This window comes from Carassius auratus, chromosome 35, assembly GCF_003368295.1.
Source record: "Carassius auratus strain Wakin chromosome 35, ASM336829v1, whole genome shotgun sequence".
In the NCBI taxonomy this organism is placed as follows: domain Eukaryota; kingdom Metazoa; phylum Chordata; class Actinopteri; order Cypriniformes; family Cyprinidae; genus Carassius; species Carassius auratus.
Window position 1 is genome coordinate 15,458,891 of NC_039277.1, and position 23,446 is coordinate 15,482,336.

General features: G+C 34.9%; 1 protein-coding gene across 6 annotated transcripts in view; it reads right to left on the reverse strand.

Moving 5' to 3' along the window:
- The window catches only part of LOC113054580 (cGMP-dependent protein kinase 1), a 24,970-nt gene continuing 1,524 nt past the window's right edge, over positions 1–23,446 (reverse strand). The window contains exons 1-20 of one of the 6 annotated variants that reach the window (XM_026220226.1): positions 15,290–15,837; positions 13,793–14,024; positions 13,611–13,729; positions 13,357–13,523; positions 12,688–12,801; positions 6,544–6,649; positions 6,374–6,437; positions 6,198–6,275; positions 6,024–6,118; positions 5,858–5,923; positions 5,393–5,467; positions 5,222–5,318; positions 5,003–5,142; positions 4,012–4,101; positions 2,991–3,132; positions 1,839–2,002; positions 1,585–1,707; positions 583–645; positions 408–474; positions 1–189 (exon numbers count right to left, since the gene is read on the reverse strand). In XM_026220226.1, the coding sequence (XP_026076011.1) occupies positions 91–189; positions 408–474; positions 583–645; positions 1,585–1,707; positions 1,839–2,002; positions 2,991–3,132; positions 4,012–4,101; positions 5,003–5,142; positions 5,222–5,318; positions 5,393–5,467; positions 5,858–5,923; positions 6,024–6,118; positions 6,198–6,275; positions 6,374–6,437; positions 6,544–6,649; positions 12,688–12,801; positions 13,357–13,523; positions 13,611–13,729; positions 13,793–14,011 (2,088 nt within the window). In that variant the 5' untranslated portion in view covers positions 14,012–14,024; positions 15,290–15,837 and the 3' untranslated portion in view covers positions 1–90. Of the gene's footprint in view, positions 190–407; positions 475–582; positions 646–1,584; positions 2,003–2,990; positions 3,133–4,011; positions 4,102–5,002; positions 5,143–5,221; positions 5,319–5,392; positions 5,468–5,857; positions 5,924–6,023; positions 6,119–6,197; positions 6,276–6,373; positions 6,438–6,543; positions 6,650–12,687; positions 12,802–13,356; positions 13,524–13,610; positions 13,733–13,792; positions 14,319–15,289; positions 15,871–23,446 lie in introns of those variants that run through there. The other 5 variants (XM_026220221.1, XM_026220222.1, XM_026220223.1 and 2 more) reach the window with 5 other exon arrangements.

Consider the following 23,446-nt stretch of genomic DNA (forward strand, 5'->3'; position numbering starts at 1 on the left):
GAAGAATAAAAACATTTATTTGCACATGACGTTCAGGTCTGTTCTTGTTTTATTCTGGAAATCATTCATATAAGCGTTTGGTCCCTCCGATCAGAACTCCAGGTCCCAGCCGGACTCCTCATCAGGCGGCGGCTCATCTGTGTCCTCAGGGAAACTGTCGAAATTACTCGTGTCCAAAGGTCCTTCCACCTGTGGCAAACAAACCAAACTCAATTTCTTTGGATGAAACTCACACACTCAGGACTGCAACTCTCTAAAAATATCTGGATTTATGAAGTCAACTAATACTTCTTTTTATTTATCGGAGATGACTAATTCATTCTGAACATATGTATTTTTCATATCCCTCCATGTTAAAACACAGTCCATCAAATGATTCATTTGTCTTATTTGCTGGAGAATCTCACATTTGGTATAAACAGAGGAGTCAGGGTCCCTTCACGAATACCATCCCAGTTAAACCCCTCAAACCATCTGCAAGACACATTAAAACCAGCACAGCCCACACATCATGACTGTTAAATAAAATGCAGTACTGTGAATATGTAGTGATAAAGTCAGAGCTGCATGTATTGTCTGTACTTGTGTTTCTGGATGTCCTTCACGCCGTTCTTCTGGTTGCCGAGTCTCTCAGACGGATTGTCCCTGCCAGGTCATATGGTACACTTTATGGCTGATTTTCAAAATGTATAATCAAATATATATTGTGACGAGTGGGGCGGGGCCGAGAGCTGTGGGAACGGAGCGAGGCCGGGGGAGTGAAATGAGCGACACCTGCTTGACCCACCGATCTCAAGACCCACGGAGGAGATTGGTGGGTCGAGCAGCTGTCGCTCATTTCCAATCACTCCACCGGCCTCGCTCCATTCCCACGGCTCTCAGCCCGCCCCACTCGTCACACACACACACACATATATATCTTATTTTTTTTCTTTTTGAAAATAAAATGTATTGATAAAAAATGTGCATCAATATATTATTTAAAATTTCACAATTGGAAGGCCTGAACTGCAATGTGAAAAAAGGGTGAAAATTTTGTTATTTCCTAAAAAAAAAGTTTTATAATACAAAAATGTTTTTTCCCCTCTCTCTCTCTCTCTCTCAAAAAAAACTCTTTCTCTTAATTTCTTTTCAGCATTTTAGTATCTCTTTAAAACAAAACAAAAATAAATCACATTTTTTTTAATGTTTTTTTCTCTCCAATTATTCATTTAAAATAAACACCTTTCTCTCTTAATTTTTTTCACACACTGCATTTCGTTTTTTTTTCTCTTTGATTTTTTCTTTTTTTTTAATAAAACACTGAAACCTTGTTACTGTATTGCATTAATCAGACACAAAGTAAATGTAATATTTCAACTCCAATCTTGCATAAAATAGCGCGAATGCAGAGGTGAGCCTCAACTAGTTATAAGTTATAAAGTAAGAATTTCTGAGTCACTGTATTTCTGTAACAATTCCCCTCCCCCCTCCAAAAAAATTATAATTTACAGAATGATGTTATTTCAGCAGCTCAGGTTTTCATAATAAAAGAACAGTTTTTTTAAACAGCCTTTCTGAATAGACACGTCTCTCTCTTTGTACCTGCACAGTCTCTTGATCAAGTTCGCAGCACTCTTAGTGATTTTCTTGGGAAACTCCACCATATCGATTCCTCGAAGAATAATGTTGTACGTCTTCATGGGATCTGACTCTGAGAAAGGTGGGCTCGGAGGGACAGAGGACAAATGGTGTTGAATGTTAATAATTAGAAGAGTCAGAGTGTGAACTTCGCTTCCTGGGATTCTGGAAACAGGAAAACTTAATGTTGTTAATAATGACATTAATAAATCACCAACCTTCCGCTCAGCAGCTCAAAGACGAGGATTCCTAGAGACCAGTAGTCGGCCGAGACGTCATGTCCTTTATTTAGGATGATCTCAGGGGCCACGTACTCTGGAGTGCCACAAAACGTCCATGTCTTCTTCCCCAAGCCAACTTTTTTAGCAAAACCAAAGTCCACCTAGAAAACGATGACTGTTTTTCTTAGAAATAGACATATGCTTAAAAATATTGTAGACTAGTATAATGTATGGCTAAAAATACATTTCATGACAAAAGTAAACATTTTATTTACTATAAAAAAAGTATTATGGATATCAAATGTAGTATGTACAGTAATTTAATGTGTATTAATTCTATAACAGAAGTACATTGGTTTAGTGTTGTGATTATTAAATAAAACTAACACTAACATTAAACAAACTTTAAAAAATCTTTTTCATTAATTAAAGCTGAAATAAAATATAAGATGAACGCTTCAACTAAAATGAAGAACTACATATTTTAAGTACTGAAATTGCTAGAACCTAAATAATAAATGTTTAAAAGGAACAATTAAAGCTAAATAGAAATACTACAGAAAATCATTAAAATTTGAAAAAAATAAATAAAAATAAAGTTGCATTTAGTTGTTAAAGCTTAAAATAAAAAATAAATATTAGATGAACACTGAAACTTAAAAAGGTGAATATTCAAGCACTAAAATCACTGGAAGAAACTGAAATAAAAATGTGAATGTGTTAAATTGAAAGCTAAACCGAAATATTTTGTAAAATATTCAAATGTTTGTATTAATTAAAATAAAGCTGAAACTAAATAAAATATAAATATCAGATGAACACTTATTAAAATGAAGTACTTAAATCAATTTGAGTTAAAAAAAAATTCAACCTACTACAAAAAATTTAAAAATACCTATTACACATTTTAATTAAAAATTTAAAATGAAAACTGAAATAAATGATAAATATTACAACACTTTAAATATAAAAACTTAATTATGTTATGCTTCAATTAGTACTCCATTTTAGTTGAAGTACTAAAACGCTAGAACTAAAATAAAAACGTAATTTGTTAAACTAAAATGAAAATAAAATAATAAAACCTAATGAAAAAGGAAAATAAATATTCTAATAGTATATAAATAATACTAAAATAACATAGCTTACAAGCTTGGCATATCCCCGGTGGTCCAGTATGATGTTCTCAGGCTTCAGGTCTCTGTAGATGATTCCACGGGAATGTAGAAAAGCGAGAGCTTCCACCACACATCCAGCGTAGAAGCGTGTGGTGCTGTCATCAAACGAGCCTCTGAAAACAGCCACACAACTTCCTGTAGGTCACTAGATCGGTTCAGGAGAATATGAGACAATACTGCGTGGGATCCTGATTAGTGGTCGACCGATATATAATCAAGGCCGATATATCGGCCGATATTTGTCATTTTTCAAATGAATCTTATGATTTGATAGAACGGTTAAACAAAGGAATTAATGTATACAAAAAGTATTTAAAGATTGCTTTTATATTAATAGTAACTTTTCTCGTTTGCCGTCAGCGTTAAGCAAATACACATTTATATAATTAAAGCAAACCTTGAATGGCTAATGAACATTTAATTTCACAAACCTTGCAAACTTAGTCGAATCCAGCTGTGAGATCTTGTGAAGTGTGTATTTTTATCCAGCATGATTGCGTGTTCTCTGTGTGACTGTCGGTCCTTGTGAATTAAATGCTTTAAACTTTAAACTCTTGATTTCAATATATGCTGCTCTTTATGCATTTGCACACTTTCCTATTCATGTCATTTTCTCTGTGTGCTGTATGTAAAATGAGGGTAACCCTGGCTTTATTTGAAAAATATGATTCCCAATGCACACAAACTTCCCAGAAAACGAAGTCCCCTGTTGGTTACAGTGTTTACTTCCTTTTTAATTATTTTAATTAAATATTTATTTATTTGTGAAAAATACTTTGTCATCTAGAGTATGTTTATTTTACACATTTATTTTTTAATCCATTGTTAAATTATTTCAAATTTCTTAAATATAAATAAATAAATAATATATATATATGTATTATATACAGTATATACATGCTATAGGCCCCCCTGCTTTTCAAGGTATCGGCATCGGCTGTCAAAAAAAACAAAAACAAAAAACAATATCGGTCCACTACTAATCCTGATACCTGTCTCTGAGCAGAGTCCACAGCTCTCCACCCAAACACGCCTCCAGCAGCATGTACAGGTACTTCGAATCTCTGAAGGTCCGATAAAGTCTGAAACATGTAACCATTATGGGATTACTATTGCATGCTTTTCAGATAAATACCACATGAGTCATAACATATGTAGAGCTACAGTGTCATCTGTCAACTAAGAGTTTTATTTCATTCTTTAAGATACTATAATCAGATTATAATAATTAGAATTAAACTATAACTGCCTTTTAAATGGATATAAGATATAATAATTATTGTATTGAATATGATATAATATAAATTATATAATAATAATATTTATAATAGTTTTAATTATATGTATTATACATTTTATTATAATTATAATCATTATTATAATAATTATAATCATTATTATAATAATTATAATATAAATTATTATAATCAAATTAGTGGTCAACAAATATGCTAAACTTTTACCGAATACTCTATGTAGCCTGATAATATACAGTTTACACTGTAATAATGATTTTATTAACATAATTCACAATTAATAATACCAATATTAATAATTTTAAAATTATTTATTTTATTTTGAATTATTAAATGAAATGATATATTGATAACTTATGGTATTTCACTTTCTTGATGTTCTAATTCTAATTTTGTGCCAAAAGGCTTAAAATAAGTTGCATGTCACTTCACAGACGGATAATTATGGCCACATAATTCACAGTCAATATGTACTTTGCGCCATGCAGGACAAATCTATTTTTCTATACTATTTTTTTCTCCTTTACCAGAATTGAGCTTTAGGAGACCAACACGTGTAAACAATAACACGCATTTAAATGTACTGTGTTAGTGAATATAGGTTCATATGAAATATAGGTTTTTACTTAAAGATTGCTTTAGCATTGCACATTAAACAATTAAATCAATCAAATCATGTGACTATTGTGTTATATGATAACTTCCACTGGCACAGAACTGTACAGACCTGACAGTAAAAGGGCTGTGGGCTTCCATCATGATGCGTCTCTCCGACAGGATGTGGCCCTGCTGACTCGTGTCCAGGATGTGACGCTTTTTCAGGACCTTCATGGCAAAGGAGCGACTGTGATCGTTCTTCAGCTGCACCTGTAGAGAATCAATATGAACACATGCTCTCAATATACTTCTAATCACCTCTACAGAAACATCGAACTACTCGTCTTACCAGCTCCACCCGACTGAAGCCGCCCACCCCAAGCGTGCAGATCACACGGACGTCACTGAGAGACATATTAGAGAAGAACGCGGCCTCTGCCTCCAACCTACGAGACATGTCAGTCATTCTGATATAACCGTCTCTGATCGACTGATCTGAGGCAGCTCATCGTGAGCTTACCTGGTCTTCACCTCTTCACTCTCATACATCTTGTTGCTCATATTATCCAGTCCTCCGATCAGCTGCTTAAAAGATCTGTTAGAGTTGAGATTTATTAGCAGTCAGTAAATGTGACAAGACGGAGGAGAGATGATGTTATTAGTTCACTGACTGTTGTGATATTGTGATTGTAGAGGTTCTACTTTTGACTGATTATGATGGTTCTGACTAGCTATGATTTTGAGCAAACGTGCTTCTTAATATTTTGATTGAAATATTAATATTGATAGTTATGATTTTGCTGGTTATGATATTGTGGATTGTGGTAGTTACGATTTTTTTCGCTTGGGAGGGTTGTGATATTGGTTGTGATTTCAAATGATCGTGGTTCGTGGATTGTGGTCTGTTATGCTGATGTGATCCTGACAGATAGTGTCTGCTGTTTATGAATGATCCCTGATTGTGATTGTGCTGCGAGCTCCTCACTCTCTGTCCACAACCAGACATGTCACATCTCCAACAGCCGTTACATTAGCTGTACGCACATCTTCCCTGGGAAGAAAAGTGAAAAAATTTAAAAAATATTCTTAAATCTTAACCAGATTGGTTAGAATGAGAATTACAGCCCTAAAAAAAGAGGTTTCTCCCTGACCCTTTGAGAGCCTGCTCTCCAAACCAATCCCCTGTAGACAGCGTGGACAGGAACACTGGCTCCTCACTGGCTGATTTCTGCTGGGTGACCCTCACCTGTGGGCCAAAACAGCCACACAACGTATAATAAATATTCTGTTCTACAACTCGTCTACAATTAAGGCTGCTTTCTCACCTGACCCTCACTGATGATGAAGAATGTGTCTCCAGTAGCGCCCTGACGAATGATGTAGTCACCATCACTGTAGTGAGTCTAAAGTGTAAAGAGAGTGAAAACAATAGAATAAAAACACTGAAGCTCACAAAGATCACATGAATCAATTCGTATATGCAGTGTTCAAACACTTTCACCTCTTCCAGAACATCTGCTACTTTACTCAGCACATCTTCAGTGAGAGTCTTGAAGGAGGGGACACTGACGACAGAATTCAGGTGATGGTATTACTACTATAGTATTACTAAATCTAAACTCTTGATTTTGGTTTCAGATGTCAAATTTGATTTGAAGCGAAATGTGTTACCTTCTCAAGAACTCCATGTAGTTCGAATGCTTGAGAAGACCAGTTCTCATCATGATGGTTTGGAAACCCTGTCGATCTATAGCCCATAGTTTGATATCAGTCAGGGCTGAAAGGGAAGAAGATGATAATGGTGAGGAAGGAGGAAATTATTCCTGAAAATGTGCGCTTTAATTCTTACCATGCAAATAAATGACACTACTAATTCAAATCCCTGAATATCTTGTTTTTTTAAACTTTCCTATCAAGTAAAAGTCAAAAAGCTCCTAAAATTCACAAATTAAATGCATTATATAAATGAATAATAAATAAATATATCACATAACATTGCTTCCTGCGATTGAGCAGCCATATTGAGCATTGCATTTTTCCCTCAATGGGACACGCATAATCTTACGGGTGGGTGATAAAGAAAAAAATATTCTATCATGATTTTTTTTTTTTTTTGAATATTACGATGCACAATTTTATCACAATTCTTTGTCATGTTGGTTTTACTATTTTGCAAGTTGTCTGAACATTACAGCCAAACTAATTTCCCAATTATAAAGACAAAGCCTTTCAAGGTAACAAAAAAGAAAAAAACAGAATGGCAGATTAGGCTAAAGAGGGTGAAGATAAAACTCTTATTTTTTAATAACAAAGAGAAAAGAATGACAAAGATACACATTTCAGCTACACATAATATACAAATAAAACAAACAGTGCTTTATTTTCAGGTACAGTAGGTGTATTTAGAAAGAGCATTCAAGAAATTAAATGAACAAATATAAAAATAAAACACTATATAATCCTAAAGCAAGTGTGTTAAATTTCTTCAGTCAAGAGCAGTCATTGATTTTTCTCTTTGTGTTTTGCTGTTTTATTAAGGTTAAAGGAATAGTTTACCCACAAAACAAACAAACAAAAAATCTGTCATAGTGTTTTATATTTATCGAGTACCACCATCACTCAAAAGTGGTTTTAAGCCTGAATGAGTTTCATTCTTATTCTGTACATAAATGCTATTTTGAGGAACATAGCCAAACAGTTGCTGGTTCACAGTGACTTCCAGAGTATTTTTTGCTACTATCAAATTCAGTGTGGACCAGCAACTGTTTGGTTACCCACATTCTTCAAAATATCTTCCTTTGTGTTCAGCACAAGAACGAAATTGGTCAGAAGATTTGATGAGAAGATGAAATACGATGTGATGTAAAAAAAAAAACGTTGAGCCATTTTGGCAGAAGTGACAAACTGCAATCATCTTAATGCAAATTTTGTCACTGTTTTGGAGCAAGCTGCTTTATAAATAACCTCAAGGCTAACATATTGATACTAACACCCAAAAAACGTTAATTTTGATTTCATTGGGACTATAAAGTCACCATATACGGTTCATTGAAGGCATTTCTGAATGCAAATAACTGAACGGGTACGAGCATGTTACTTACGCACATGTGGGATTTATCAACAATGATAGCTTACTCATGTGCATAAGAACTGCGTGGGCACATTTGATAAATGCAGATTTTCTTGTACTTAGGCACATTCTAAATTTCATTCGTATAGCAAATTATAGAACCTTTTCTATGCACTGTTGATAAATGAGGGCCCTGGAATTTTACAGTCAAAAAGCCTTTTATTGAAATATATGACATGGATTACAACAATTAAGATCAGATGGATTTACTATAATTCTCTGCTTCATAATTCATAAACTTGGACATGTGCAAATATAAATGTGGGCTTGATCCCTTCACCTCAAAACACTTATGTTCTGTACTTCCTCTCAACACGACTGACAGCTGCTGCTTTGAGAACTCTTCACATCCCACTCAAAGTAATTACTCTGCCAGCCCACCACACACAAACACTATATTCCTCAGTAAACACCAATAAACTCTGGAGTCGTTTTATTAATACCTGCAAAACCAATACATAAATTCCTAAAAAACAACCAAAATAACTTCACTTTAAGCCAAAAGATTATTTGATGGCATGATTGTGATTAAATATCCTGCACATTCTATTTCCCGGCTTATTGTTCTTCCATTATGTATGTACAGTATATATGTGTGTGGGTATGAATATATATGTGTATATTGTTCAAAATAGCTTACTACAATAGTTACTGTACTATTTTATAGTATGTAATTATTATATTGTTCCAAGTTTACAAATTATTAAAATGAACAGAGTACCTGAATGACAAAATGTCCAATACACAACAGTGAACTATATACTCTGCACAGAATATTGTGTCCCATGATGCAATGAGTTCGACCTGATCTCCCACTTTCAGTGAGACAAAGACAAATGAACTACTTAAATGTTTTATTTTTCCAGACCTGCCAACCTGGTACGATTTGTCACTCTAAACTACTCAAAAACCTGGTGACGCCTCTCTCTGTGAACACAGAAATATAACACAGATAACATTAAAAAATATTTTTTTTTTATGAAATGTTGATTATTAGTAACTCAAACCCCTTTACCCTCTCTCATTAAAGTGTCCACGGATCCACACTTCAAAAATCTACCTGAAATAGTAGACCATACGGAGATTTCTGTCACGCTTTTCAACATACTATGCTTTGGGATGCATTTATTTTAACTTAGTTTGAACATTGTGACGCAGGGTCTGCTGCAATAGGGGTTATGCACAACAGACTTCCATGTTCTGTTAACCGGGTCCCCTGACCCGTCACTTCCGGTTCAATTGTTTTGTATATGCTTTGTTAAATATGAAGCAGTTTTTCTCAAGATGCCTTCAAAATAGATAGCAAAGATTATCATAACCAATGTGGACTGATATCTATTTTCACTAACATTTAGACATAAAACTGGATAAAACGTCTACCATAAAAACAGCTAGCTAGTTTAACTGATTATCGTAAAAGTCCATAGATATCGTTATTATTTATTACGGCTGTTAGCATGTTCTCCGACAAGTAGAAGCGATGAGACCTGTTTTCCGGGTTTGGTAAGGTGACATTCAACCCGATGAAAAACCCTCCCGATCCCCCTCTGCTCCCGCCGTCTGGCTGATTTCTTAAGCGAGCACAGACACAGTACAGTATGATCGCATTTTTTTTTTTGTCTGGTTTTATGTTTAAATAATTTTCAATTGTTTAAATGGCTGTGTTTGTGTGTCCGTAAGTTTGTGCGATGAGATGAGCAAACACCTGAACACGCCAAACATCTTCAAGGAGAAACCTCCTGGCGAACAAAAGAGAACGTTATAACATGTTTTACTCCACAACATCAGTGTTTGAAATAACCTTTAGTGATCTGATATCGTTTGAGGCAGGAAATATATTCTTCACTGTTGAATGGATTATAAATATCCATAATTAATTATGAAAATACCCGAGATGGCTTAAAGAACACAGATAAACTCCATTTGCAGTCCAGTTTTTACTGTCCTCGTATTTTATCATTGTCCATACTGTGGATTTCTTGGAGTGTCATCAGTTCTATTATTTCTGTGATGCACATTTATTGCGTATTTTCTGCTAGAGGCCGCCCTCTGGTGTCCAGTATGAATGAAACAGACATTAAGTGTTTAAAGCACTAAATAATGACCAATCCATAAAATAAATATATAAATAAATAATACCTCCCTCTCTCTCTTTTTTTTTATATTTATAAAAATTTATATTGAAGTAGACATGACAGTCCATGTTTTTTATTTTATTTTAAATGTTAAAAAATACTCTGATGTGCCAAGCCATGATAGCCGAACCGAACAATTCTGTTTAAAGGTGTGTGTGTGACTGACTGCAGACCACTGATCTATATAATGTTCTCCATTATAGATCAGTAGTGCAGATCTGCTAACCTTTGTAAAATATTTAACATTAAATCTTGCATTTTGACATTAGCCATCAAGGAGCTTCAGGTAATAATGTCTTGGAATATATGAACCCTTCCCCAAACCCTGAGTCATACTTTAAACCTAAAGTAGCTGTTGACATTTCTAACACCTTCACCCTGCTTTGTCACTCTCTGATGTCTCAATGACGTCAGATGTACATTGAAAATGGAGCTGACCTCTAACATCAAAAACAGCAAGAAATGAGAAAGCCCAGAAATAACTGATGGGGTGAAAGCAGACAATGAACGCAGGATGCTGTAAGAAACTGTTGTTCAAGTTATTTTATTTTCAAGCTATTCATGTAGCTGACCCTGAACAGCAGACACTGCTTGCCATCTTTCTATTAACAAAAGAGCGAGATATGACAATGTTGAGAAACATTGTTGATTTATTTGATTCTCTAATTATGTAAATCCAGCTTCTATTGTTGTCATTCTGGGCCACAAAATAAATAAAGCAATTTGCAGCACTTTTTGTTCAAATCCAGCATATCCGTACTGTTTTGTAGTATGAAATGAAGTGCTGAAATACCTCAATTACTACATTCGCCAAAATCTGCAGTATAAAACCAGAACATGTGACATGGACTAATATGTCCTAAAATGCAAATTTTCATCTTAAACTTCTATTGTGGAAAATATTTCACTTCTCAAGACGTTAACTGATGGACTGGAGTGGTGTGGACTACTTGTGGATTATTGTGATGTTTTTATCAGTCTGGACTCTCATTCTGACGGCACCCATTCACTGCAGAGGATCCATTGGTGTGCAAGTGATCAAATGCTACATTTCTCCAAATCTGTTCTGATGAAGAAACAAACTCATGTACATCTTAGATGGCCTGAGGGCTGAGTACTTTTTCACCATTTTTTGGGGGTGAACTATTCTTTTAAACACTATGCTGAGTGATGAAGCCAATCTGTGTCAAGTTGAGAAGCATTTTTGATTAATATTATTTTATAATTATGCAAATATAACTTAAATTGTACTCATTCTGAGCAGCGGAGAGAAACAACGATAAAAATGTTTAGCACTTTTTGGTGGAAGTCCAGCAAATCTGATCACGGTTCACAGGTGAGATTCTTACAGGGAAATATAGAGTGATCTTTGCATGAACAGAAACAGCCAAAGGCCTGATTTTAATTGAATTTTTATTATTGTGATTAAACAGACACCACCAGAGTCAACTCATTTCACCCCAATCCATCACACTAAACCGATGTGTCGCAAAAGGGCATAAGATGAAGATATATTAGAAAAACCATATGGCCAAACATCCCAGCAATTACACACAGCCGATTCCTCCACGTTCACTTGTCTATAGCCCACAGCGCTGGCAGATGAGCAGGAGTTCAGACTCAAGACAACAAACTTTGTATTCATGATCTTATAAACTCAGGCTTATATTCTTCCTACTAACTAATTATGTCACATCCTCTCTCTCTCTCTCTCTCTCATTTTTATATATAATTTACTCTGCAATGGTATATTATTTTGTTTTTTTAAGTTTTTCAATTAATTTTGCGCTATTGGTATTAATATTCTATTAATTGTACTATTTTCATATTACTTTATATATATATTATATTTACATTTTTGATAATTTAACTTAAATTAATTAACCATTCGGTTTTTTTAGTAATAATACTTATTTAATCATTTTGCTCTATTGTTATTGACTCTATATTAACATTAACATTTTCATATAACTTTTACCCTTTGTATACCTTGATTAAATCTATTTTAGAATTTAACTGAAATGAATCACTTCTGTTTAATCTAATATAAATAATAAATGTAATCAATTTACTCTGTTATTTCACTCTATATTTACCTACACTTTATACATACATAGATGTATTATTTTATATTACTATAAAAATTTCTGTATTTTAATTATTCTATGATTGTATGACACATCTTGTTCTTTTTTTGGTAAGCTGATTGTTACTTTCTCTGAAATTGAAATTTAATCAATTGAAAAACTAATTTGTTAATTAAAAGTTTTAACTCCATTTGATCCATTGTTATTTTACTCTGTATTACTTTATTATTTTATATTACTTTTATATGTTTATTCTAAACTCCAAACATGTTAACAGTATAAACGTACAGTTTTGTCAAACTAATAAAGCAAATCCCATTAAAACTCAGTTGAACTGAAAAAAGGAGAAAGCTAATTAAATAGCTAATTACATTTTTAAAAAGCTCATTAAATAGTCAGCTTCATTTAGTTCCCAGTTTGAGTGATATTTTGTGCCCAAGCACATAGACTGAGTGAATCTCACCCGTGACGGTGGCCGTGCGCGTGCAGTTATAGAGGATTGCCAGCTCTCCGAACACTTTCCCCGGCTCGATGGTGCACAGCTTCCGCTCTCCTTTGGTAACCTCCACAGACCCCTCTGCACACAACACACACAAACAAACCCAACAACCTTGAGGCTGAGAATGAGATGAATGTGTGTGGGAGAACTGTTAATACTTTGATTCAGCAAAGGATGCATTAAACTGATGAAAAATTTGAGTTTAGAAGGTTACAGATGATTTCTATCTCAAATAAATGTTATTTTGAACTTTACATTTATTACAAATATTGTGCTTTCAATATAGATATTAATAAGAAATGTTTCATGAGCAGCAAATCAGCATATTAGAATGATTTCTGAAGGATCATGGGACTCTGGAGACTGGGGTAATGATGCTGAAAAATGTTTGAACTATTCCTGTGCAAAGCATGAAATAATAGCACACATCATGTGAAGTGTTTTTTTTTTTTTTGCACAGAGGATCGCTGTCACAAACACATGACGAACAGGCAGCAAATTCAGCTGCCCACTTGACAGAGGTTAGCATAAAAACAAAACACTGTTGTTAAGGGGCCTTTCAGTTTTACATAAACCGTTTCTCCAAAAAGTTTTAACTGATCATAAAGTAAAAATGGTAGATTTACTCCTCACCTTCCAGGACGTAGACGGTAGAGCCGTCGTCGCCCTCCTGGATGACGCAGCAGCCCTGTGCCAGTGTGGTGGGATACATACAGTCCATGATGGTGAGGATCTGACTGGCCTCCAGGTGCTTCATGAAATCATTCTCTAAAAGAGCCTTTTGGATCAACTCTCGAGACCTGGGATGAGCACATGAAGAATGAAGATGAGACGCAATCAAACATGTGTCTTTTCTAGTTCCCTCATGTGTCCGGGCTCTTACTCACTCCTCGTTCTTGCTGTAGTTGGTGAGGGTGACGTGGGCGAGTTGATTTGGATCCAGCCCCGTGGGTTCGGCTGAAATGGCCTGGCGTTTAGTTCGCTGGGGTATCATCTGGTAACGCTGCTCCTGCACCAATAAAATAAAATGCACCAATAAATAAAATGTGTCCGCGTGGTTAATCCAGGCTTTAGATTGAGTTCCCAGCTCACCTGTGGCTTCTGTCGTCCCGGAGGGGTTGTGTGAGACAGAGGCGGTGCGGAGACGGTCCAGCTCGCCCTGCAGCTGTCTGATGAGCTCATCTTTGGAGTCCAGCTCCAGCTCCAGTTCATCGATGAGGGCGTCACGTTGGCGCAGCTCCTCAATCTTAGTCTGCAGGGCAAACTGGAGGTCACGGAGAGTCCCCATCAGCCCGTCACCGCTGGAGGATCATGCATTCATAAAAGCAGTGAAATCCAATAAAGAAATCAGAACAATGGTTTGGGATGGATGTTTCCAAGACGTTATTAATTTCAGTCAGAAGGAAATGGAAGTGTTACAGCTGATGGGATGATGAGGAAATAATTATGAATAAATTAAACACAAATATAGTGTCAATTAAAGAAATACAGTGGAGTCCTCTTGAAAATGCTTTCTTTTTGAATACAGTTTTTTTTTTTTATTACAAATTAAATTAAGAGAGTAACAATTCAAATGCGTTTCCAAAAATTAACATGTATTTTACAGGTTCTTAGTATTTGGTCCAAATACTGAACAAGAAGATCAGCGTTTTATTAGGTCTGACAATTGTGAATTTCTTCTATGTCTTATGTTTTTGGCGCTATGGTATTAATATTTTATGTTTTTATATATTTCTAGATAATATGATATTTATGTACAGAACTTTGGTCCATTTGTATTGTTTTGTAAATCTGAGAGATGTAAATCTCTTCATTTTATGAAACTTAAAATACAAACTTAAAAAAAAAACGTAAAATGTAGGCTACAAATAAATATACATTTAAAATGCTTTCTTTTTGAACAGTTGTTTTTTTTTCATTACAAATTGTTGTAGCATCAACTGTGAATTTAAAAAAAATACTGAAATTATGAAAATTATGATTTTCTTTTGATTTCATAGTCTCCTAATATTTGGTTTTAAACTTTTCCTATTTATTTTACATCATGTTTCCTTGTTTAACATTTTAAAAATCCAGATTAATTTTGGTTTCTTTGAATCCCTGATAAATAAATAAAATAATAATTAGAATTTTTATATATATATATATATATATATATATATATATATATATATATATATATATATATATATGAACAAATACACAGAGAACCATAAAGAAATGAAAAGGAACAGAAGTGATTTATATATATTTCTTTATATGTTACATTGTACATGTTTATTTAGCACATTGTTTTCTAAATAACAAATCATTTTTACTATTCAGGCATAAAGATACAGGCAATGGTAAGAGAAAAACAAGTAATACAATAAGAAAGGCTTATTAGAATGATTATCATTATGGTCCTTGTAAAAATCTTGTTTAAATCATTACATAAAAAGAGATATGGAAAAATATTTACTACTCTGTCATTTATGTTTTTTAAAAATTTTCATAAAAGGAAAATGTTTCGCCTGAAATAAAATTCAGTCATATAATAAAAGACGTTCTGCTGTGTCGGACTTACCTACAATAAAGAAGCAGAGAGGACTGAACCGATCAAGCGCAGATGAGCAGGGAGAGACTCGGCTGTGTTTCAACATCTAGTGCGCTGCATACACACTAACTAGACTGCATCATATGTGCCTCCTCCTCTGCGTCCATAAACGAAGCTCGCTTCTTCATAACGAGTCTTGCTGTATGTCATTAGTGACGTAGAGTGAAGATGCTGCAGGTGTGTTTCTGACTGTAAGTTTGATTCATTTGAACTGACCTGTGTTAAAAATATCAAATTAGACATGCTACTTATAAAAACTATGTTTCCGTTGACAGTGACAGGAGTGACAGTAGCTCGGCTATAACGCTTTTCCAGCAAGGAGCTTCTTGTATCGCCAAGAAGCAGTGTAAAGTGACAAATCGCTATTTTTGTAACGAATTTTCCGCGCGTTCTCTTAAATGTTTACTAGCTCTTGTATGAAGCACTATGATTCATTCCGAATCGGTTCGCTCGAATGATTCATTTAAATGAATAAGTTTAGAAAATGTCCGTTACTTCGCGGCATTTACAAAATAATATCATAATATTAATTACAATAATTTAATAAAATAATTTAACATTTATTTAAGTGTTAATGATGGTTTGACATATTCATTCAAAAAACATCACTTTATAAATAATTTTTACTGATTTACTCTTGTTCCTGACAATCTAAAATATGAAAAATTAATACCGAATCGGTTCGTTCGAATTTTAGTTTAGATAATGTCCGTTTCTTAGCGGTATTTACAGAATAATATCTTAATATTAATTACGATAATTTAATAAAATAAAATAACATTAATTTAATTTTGAATCATGGTCATGACGTTTTATGTAAGAAACATCACTTTATAAATTATTTGTACTACTGTATTTTTGTGACAATCTAAATTATGAAAATTCATCATAAAAATATTAATTATATTTTGATAATCTAAACCAGTACAATAATCAATAAACATAACATTAAATATAAGAAAAGCATACATTTACGTTGAATGCAAGATAGTTTTAACCATAGACATATAAATACCTATAGGTATATATATATATATATATATATATATATATATATATATATATATATATATATATATATATATATATATGTCTATAGACGCCTCATTGGCCACTTTGAGCCGTTGCCGCGATAACACGTCCGCCATGTTAGTTAGGGCAAGACTGCCTTAAAACAAATGAAAGTAAACGGGGGAGCTGCGGTTTTTACTGAATAAAAACACGATTTATCAACCGATTTCAGAGGTTTGTGATCTACGTGCAGTTAAAAAAAACTTTGCCTCCAGTTATTTAGTTAGGTTTGGAAAATTATTAATTGAAAGCTCACATTTGTCTCACTTGTTGATTTCGTTGATTTTTTCGGTTTACAAATCTGTTAATTTAGTAGAACTGTATCATATTCATGTAATGTAATTTGAATGTACCTTGGAGATTGAAAATTTTTCTTTTCTGAGACCCCAGAAGCCCAAATTCAGACCCAGAACAATAAAACCCACAGAAGAGGTGGGAGTTCAAAAGAGGAATCTTTATATTACCAAACTGCAGGGAGAGGAAGAGTAGATATAAGTCATGATCTGCAAGATTAACCACAATCTGAGGCATCATTTGATTCAGATTGGGACTCCGAATCGCGTTTCACGAATCATTTGATCTGGGCTTTGGAGCGAGTTAGCAAAACATTTGATTCAGATCGGGACTCCGAATTGCGTTTCGCGAATCATTTGATCTGGGCTTCGGAGCGAGATCGCAAAATATTTGATTCAGATCGGGACTCCGAATCGCGTTTCGCGAATCATTTGATCGGGGCTTCAGAGTTCGCAAAACATTTGATTCAGATCGGGACTCCGAAGCGTGTTTCGCGAATCATTTGATCTGGGCTTCGGCGCGAGTTCGCAAAACATTTGATTCAGATCGGGACTCCGAAGCACGTTTTGCGAATCATTTGAGATCAGGTCTTTCGAGCGGATTTGCAAAGCATTTGATTCTATCATGTAGGCTAGATCAAGTTTTAATAAAGAGGTTTAGAGATAAATTTTTGTTAATAGCCTGTTAGTAATCCCTCAGTCCATATCAGTAACTTTATTATTTAGTAAGGGAAAATTAAAACAAAATAGGATGAGTTTAAATTTTTATTTTATTTATGTAGCAATGGTCATCTTAACCTCTGTGCAGTGTTCAGGGTATTTCAGGACCCTAAATTAAATTCTAATACATCTAAATGACATGGCACTTAATGACTTTACCAAAACAGAAATTGGGATGTCTGATTGTATATTAGTGTAATGAAATCAATCAGAATGTTCATATAGTGCTTTTGTTTTGGTTTCCAGTAAATAGCAGAAATCTACCACTTAAGTACGGCAAATTTTCATATGACCACGTATGAAAGCAAGAAATGTAGATATACTTTAAAATTAACTACATATTCATTTTGTATAAGCATTTCATATAAACATGTAATACTTTTTTTTTTTTTTTTTTTTACAAATTTAACATTTAAACAAATTCCATATCAACTGTCTAGTAAAAACATTAAAGGAAGTTTTGTTACAATTCATGATTGTCTAGATATTGGTGTTTTTAATTTCACCTCTTAAAGCATTTTCTTTTATCATTGCAAATAACAGTATTCAACATTTTGGGATTAAAACATCAAAACATTATGCATTTGTAATTGCAGGTTAAATGCATTTATATCTTGCATTAAACAGTGTGTGTAAACATCTGTCGGGGTCTCTAGAGAGCGATGTGTAGAGGATTAAGACTTGAGCCAGAGGTTCTTCACCGCTATGAGGAGACCTTTGACGTTAACGTTCTTCCATCTGGTCTCATCATTCACCCTGATGCTCCACACCTTGGTGCAGATGGCAAAGTGGTGGACCCAAATGAAGAACCTCTCTGTGGCCTGGTAGAGGTTAAGTGCCCTGATGTGAAAGAAATCGGAGAGGCATCCCACGCTGAGTTTATTGGGGACCATGCAAAACTAAGAAAGAAACACACAATTGGCATTCCACGGTCAGCTGACTGTTACTGGCTTAGTTAACCTGGTGTGATCTTGTGACAAGTACAAGAGGTGACTTCCATGTGGAGAGGGTATGGAGAGATGATGAGCTGATCACAGAGATCACGGCTAAAGTTGTTGAATTCTACTTTGGCAAATACATTAATTTTTTGCTAGGAAGAAAATAGGCATGAAGAATTTACCAACAAATGATGTTCCTGTTCTATGTTGAATGTAGTTCTATAGTGTTCTATTACAAGAAAAAAACAGTTACCCCAATAAGTCATGCTTCAATTAATTATATTTTATTGTTATTTATGTTATATTGTTGCCACATACCTACCCCAAACTGGAAAGATATGTCAGGAGGGGTTGGTGATTTCTGATGTGTTCAGAATCTGAAACGATATTGCAGATCATAAGTGAAAGTAAAGAGTTAGATTTTCATAAAAAAATTCTGACTTAAATTTTCCCCCTAAAATCTAAGCATTAAATTCAGCAAAAAAAGCACACTGAGAAGTATGTGAAAGATTATATGTATAATGTTGGTTAAAAACCCTGGCTGAGAAGGTTAGGTAACAAAAGCCTAAACTTACTAGAAGATAGCAAAATGTGCTCATCACAAAGCAGACCAGTTACTAGCAGGTGAAGAGAAGCATGGTGTCACTAGCAGGTGAGTAACGCATCTCTTTCGCCAAGCATTCGAATAATGTATTTTCCTTAAAATTGTGAGTGTAGTTGCATCTGATCAAATGTGCATTTTTATTCATTAGTTTGGGTTAAACTAATTTTACTTTGTTGGATCAGCAGCATGCTAATGATGTCTCTATTTTGTTTCTATGTTTTGCCACGGGATGTAACTAGGATTTACACAAGCTCCAGTCTGGATCCAGAACACCTGAGAAGAGATGATGCTGACCCTCAGAGGACCCCAGAGGATGCTAACCCTGAATCAACAAACAGAACTAACAAATACTGCTACAAGTGTGACTGCATCATATAATAATTATTAATTAATAATATTAATCATGTTCATCGTCTGGCTGACTACGTCTTGTATTAATTTTCTAAAAATCCTGTCAAACGTGCACAAACTGACAGTCACCAACATAAGCTACTACTAAATATTGTAGATACATAATTTTCTGTAAAGTTGCTTTGTAACGATTTGTATTGTAAAAAGCGCTATACAAATAAACTTGAATTGAATTGACTTGAGTAGATGATGCTGATGTCACTAGCAGGTGTGTAGATGATGCTGATGTCACTAGCAGGTGTGTAGATGATGCTGATGTCACTAGCAGGTGTGTAGATGATGCTGATGTCACTAGCAGGTGTGTAGATGATGCTGATGTCACTAGCATGTGTGTAGATGATGCTGATGTCACTAGCATGTGTGTAGATGATGCTGATGTCACTAGCAGGTGTGTAGATGATGCTGATGTCACTAGCATGTGTGATGATGTCACTAGCATGTGTGTAGATGATGCTGATGTCACTAGCATGTGTGTAGATGATGCTGATGACACTAGCAGGTGTGTAGATGATGCTGATGTCAGTAGCAGGTGTGTAGATGATTCTGATGTCACTAGCAGGTGTGTAGATGATGCTGATGTCACTAGCATGTGTGTAGATGATGCTGATGTCACTAGCAGGTGTGTAGATGATGCTGATGTCACTAGCATGTGTGTAGATGATGCTGATGTCAGTAGCAGGTGTGTTTTCCAGCTCCTTTATTTTTCCCATGCCTCAGCAAGAGCACTTAATTAACATAAAGCAAACAACAATACAGGTATTATTTTGTGTTAAACTTAACACTTTAATAAAAACAACTCATTAATTTGGAAAGTTACTTAGAACATCAATTCAAAGTTAAATAACCTACAAACTATTATAAAATAATTTTAATTCTGCTTGTACAACAGATGTTTGTTCAACTGCTATTTCCTACATTGTTGTGGATTTTATTGATAACTTTAAATGTCTTTGTTAATTTTGTGCGACTTCAGCCCGAAAGAGAGCAGTATAAAAGGGTGATGGCTCAATAGTATAAAAACACCGCTTCACTAACCTGCCCGACTGTTAGCATAACTGCTACCATGTGCTACATTAAATGTATAACGTTAAATCTAACAATACAAATAAAACATACTATATTTGATTAATGTCTAGTTGCCGATAAGCTTTTAATATAAGTTATTGTTTTAGTTAACACATTGTACTCACCTGGGACTGGACGGCTGTTGTAATCGTGCTCGTGCACCATCTCGACATTTATTGCTCTGCACCATGCACAACATCCCGTTTTGACGCGTGATTTAACGTCTTCTTAACTTTTCCACGCAAAGCTGGAAGGCACAGCCCACGGTGCGAGATCGACCATACTCCGGTTGGACACGGACCTCATCCTCCGTGAAGTGCTTAGCACACACTAAAGTACCTTTCCTCACAGTAATTGTCGCCTCCTCCTCTCGCCTTTCTTATTTTAATGGTGGGAAAACTATGAAATGATAAATATGTTTTTTTTTTTTTTTATTAGAACACAATAAAGGCACACAAACATCTCAATACTTTTGGTCTCCGCCATTTTTCGGCAAGCGAATGAACGCGCTTTCACTGGAAAATAACTTGAGATCTGGGATTTGGAGCTCGCTCGCAAAACATTTGATTCAAATTGGGACTCCGAAGCGCGTTTCAAGAATCATTTGATCGGGGCTTCGGAGTTCGCAAAACATTTGATTCAGATCGGGACTCCGAATCGCGTTTCAAGAATCATTTGATCGGGGCTTCGGAGTTCGCAAAACATTTGATTCAGATCGGGACTCCGAATCGCGTTTCAAGAATCATTTGATCGGGGCTTTGGAGTTCGCAAAACATTTGATTCAGATCGGGACTCCGAATCGCGTTTCAAGAATCATTTGATTGGGGCTTTGGAGTTCGCAAAACATTTGATTCAGATCTGCACTCCGAAGCGCGTTTCGCGAATCATTTGATCGGGGCTTCGGAGTTTGCAAAACATTTGATTCAGATCGGGACTCCGAAGTGCGTTTCGCGAATCATTTGATCGGGTCTTCGGAGTTCGCAAAACATATGATTCAGATCGGACTCCGAATCGCGGTTCGCGAATCATTTAACCAGGGCTTCGGAGTTCGCAAAACATTTGATTCAGATCGGGACTCCGAATCGCGGTTCGCGAATCATTTGACCGGGGCTTCGGAGTTCACAAAACATATGATTCAGATCGGACTCCGAATCGCGGTTCGCGAATCATTTGACCGGGGCTTCGGAGTTCACAAAACATTTGATTCAGATTTGGACTCTGAAGCGCGTTTCGCGAATAATTTAATCGGGGCTTTGGAGCGAGTTTGCAAAACATTTCATTCAGATCGGGACTCTTTTAAATTAAATTCTAATTCTAATACTGCATCATACAAGTGTTTATTTGAGTTGAATATTTCGATATTCATGTAAGGAAAGAAGCCATAATTTGATAAGTTTTCATTTACATTTATTCATTTAGCAGACGCTTTTATACAAAGTGACTTACAAATGAGGATAAAAAACAACACAACAAAAACAACAAAAAGAGCAACAAAAAGTTTATAATCGAGAATAAACAAGATGCATGCAAAATGAATGTAGATATTGTCTGATATGTTAAGAAATAATATAAAATAAAAATGCTAAGAAATTTTGCCAAAATATTTGACTCAAAAGTCCAGATGATTCAAGCTGTTCGTGACTGAGTGTAACAGCAGCAGCAGAGATTGTTATAGTTATAGCACGTGGGACAGGCGTACTACTCTGGCTGTGACATCATCATCCTGGGGAGGGACTTTGAGAGGATTCAGATCATCCCAGGAGCCAAACACGGGAACATCCAGGTAAACACACACACACACACACACACACACACGGTTCTGGCTTCCAAACAACAATATTTTTTTTGCCTTTTTCAGTTTTAATAATTTAAGCATTTCAACTTTTTTGTAAAAAGTTACTACTTTAATTTTAGTAGTTTTCATTTAATTTATAGTGCTTTTTACTTTACAAATCATTGCAAAGAAACTTTACAGAAAAGTAAGTTTCTACAATATTTAGTAGTAGCTTACATGATTTATCTATATCATTTTACTTTAGCTTTATTTCAATTACAGAAAACTGTTTTTAGTAGTTTCAGTCTTAGTTAACAACAATGACACATAGTTGGTTGCTTTGGGAATTACTAGTTAGGAATAAAAGTTTAACTGTGTGTGTTTATTTTACATATTTATAAACACCAAATGGTTGATGGTACCCATTCACTTCCATAGTATTTCTTCCTCTTTTATAGTAGTCAATGGGTGCCGTCAACTGTTCGCACTCAAAAAAACATCTTCTTTAGTGTTCAGCGGAAAAAAAAACACTTGTTCAGGCTGAGGAAGAGTAAATGATCGCAGGATTTGATTGTTTGATTCCTCTCACACAGACAATACAGTTATATGAGTGTTAATCTAAACTGTTTGAATATGAAGCACTTTTTGTGTGTGAAATGTGTCACCATCAGCTGTCACTCGATTTCAGAGCCGCTAACTAGAATAAGATCACAGCTACTTTTATTTTCAGTATAAATATGGAGTTGAACACAAGGCTTGATGAAATAATACTGTGATAAAGCATATTTATAATCATCGAGGCTCCTGCAGACGTATGTTTTAGGAAGATTGTCCAGGGTTTATTTTTTACTCTTTTCTTTTACCCGCCACCGTTCGACTCGGACATAAACACGAGAGATTTTAATTTGATGAAGGTCATGGTGTTCTTCTTCACCAGAGAATGGTGCTCTTCCTCTTGTTTTCCAGCTCAAATCTCTGAACATCCTTAAATCGAGAAGCATTTACTGAAATATAAATGAGTTCATGTTTAAAACAAGAACAAATATCTGTCAGCGGCTAAGAAAAACAATGGTTTTCACCTTTGGCAGAATTGTTTTCCCCCGTTTTAAGATACAAAAGAATTAACCAATAAAAATCTAAAAATGAATATATTGAGTAGATAATAAAAATTAATATCTGAGGTCATTATGCATCTCCTGCACATGTCTTGGTTTCACGATGTTCATATATTAGCACTGGAATACAGAGTGT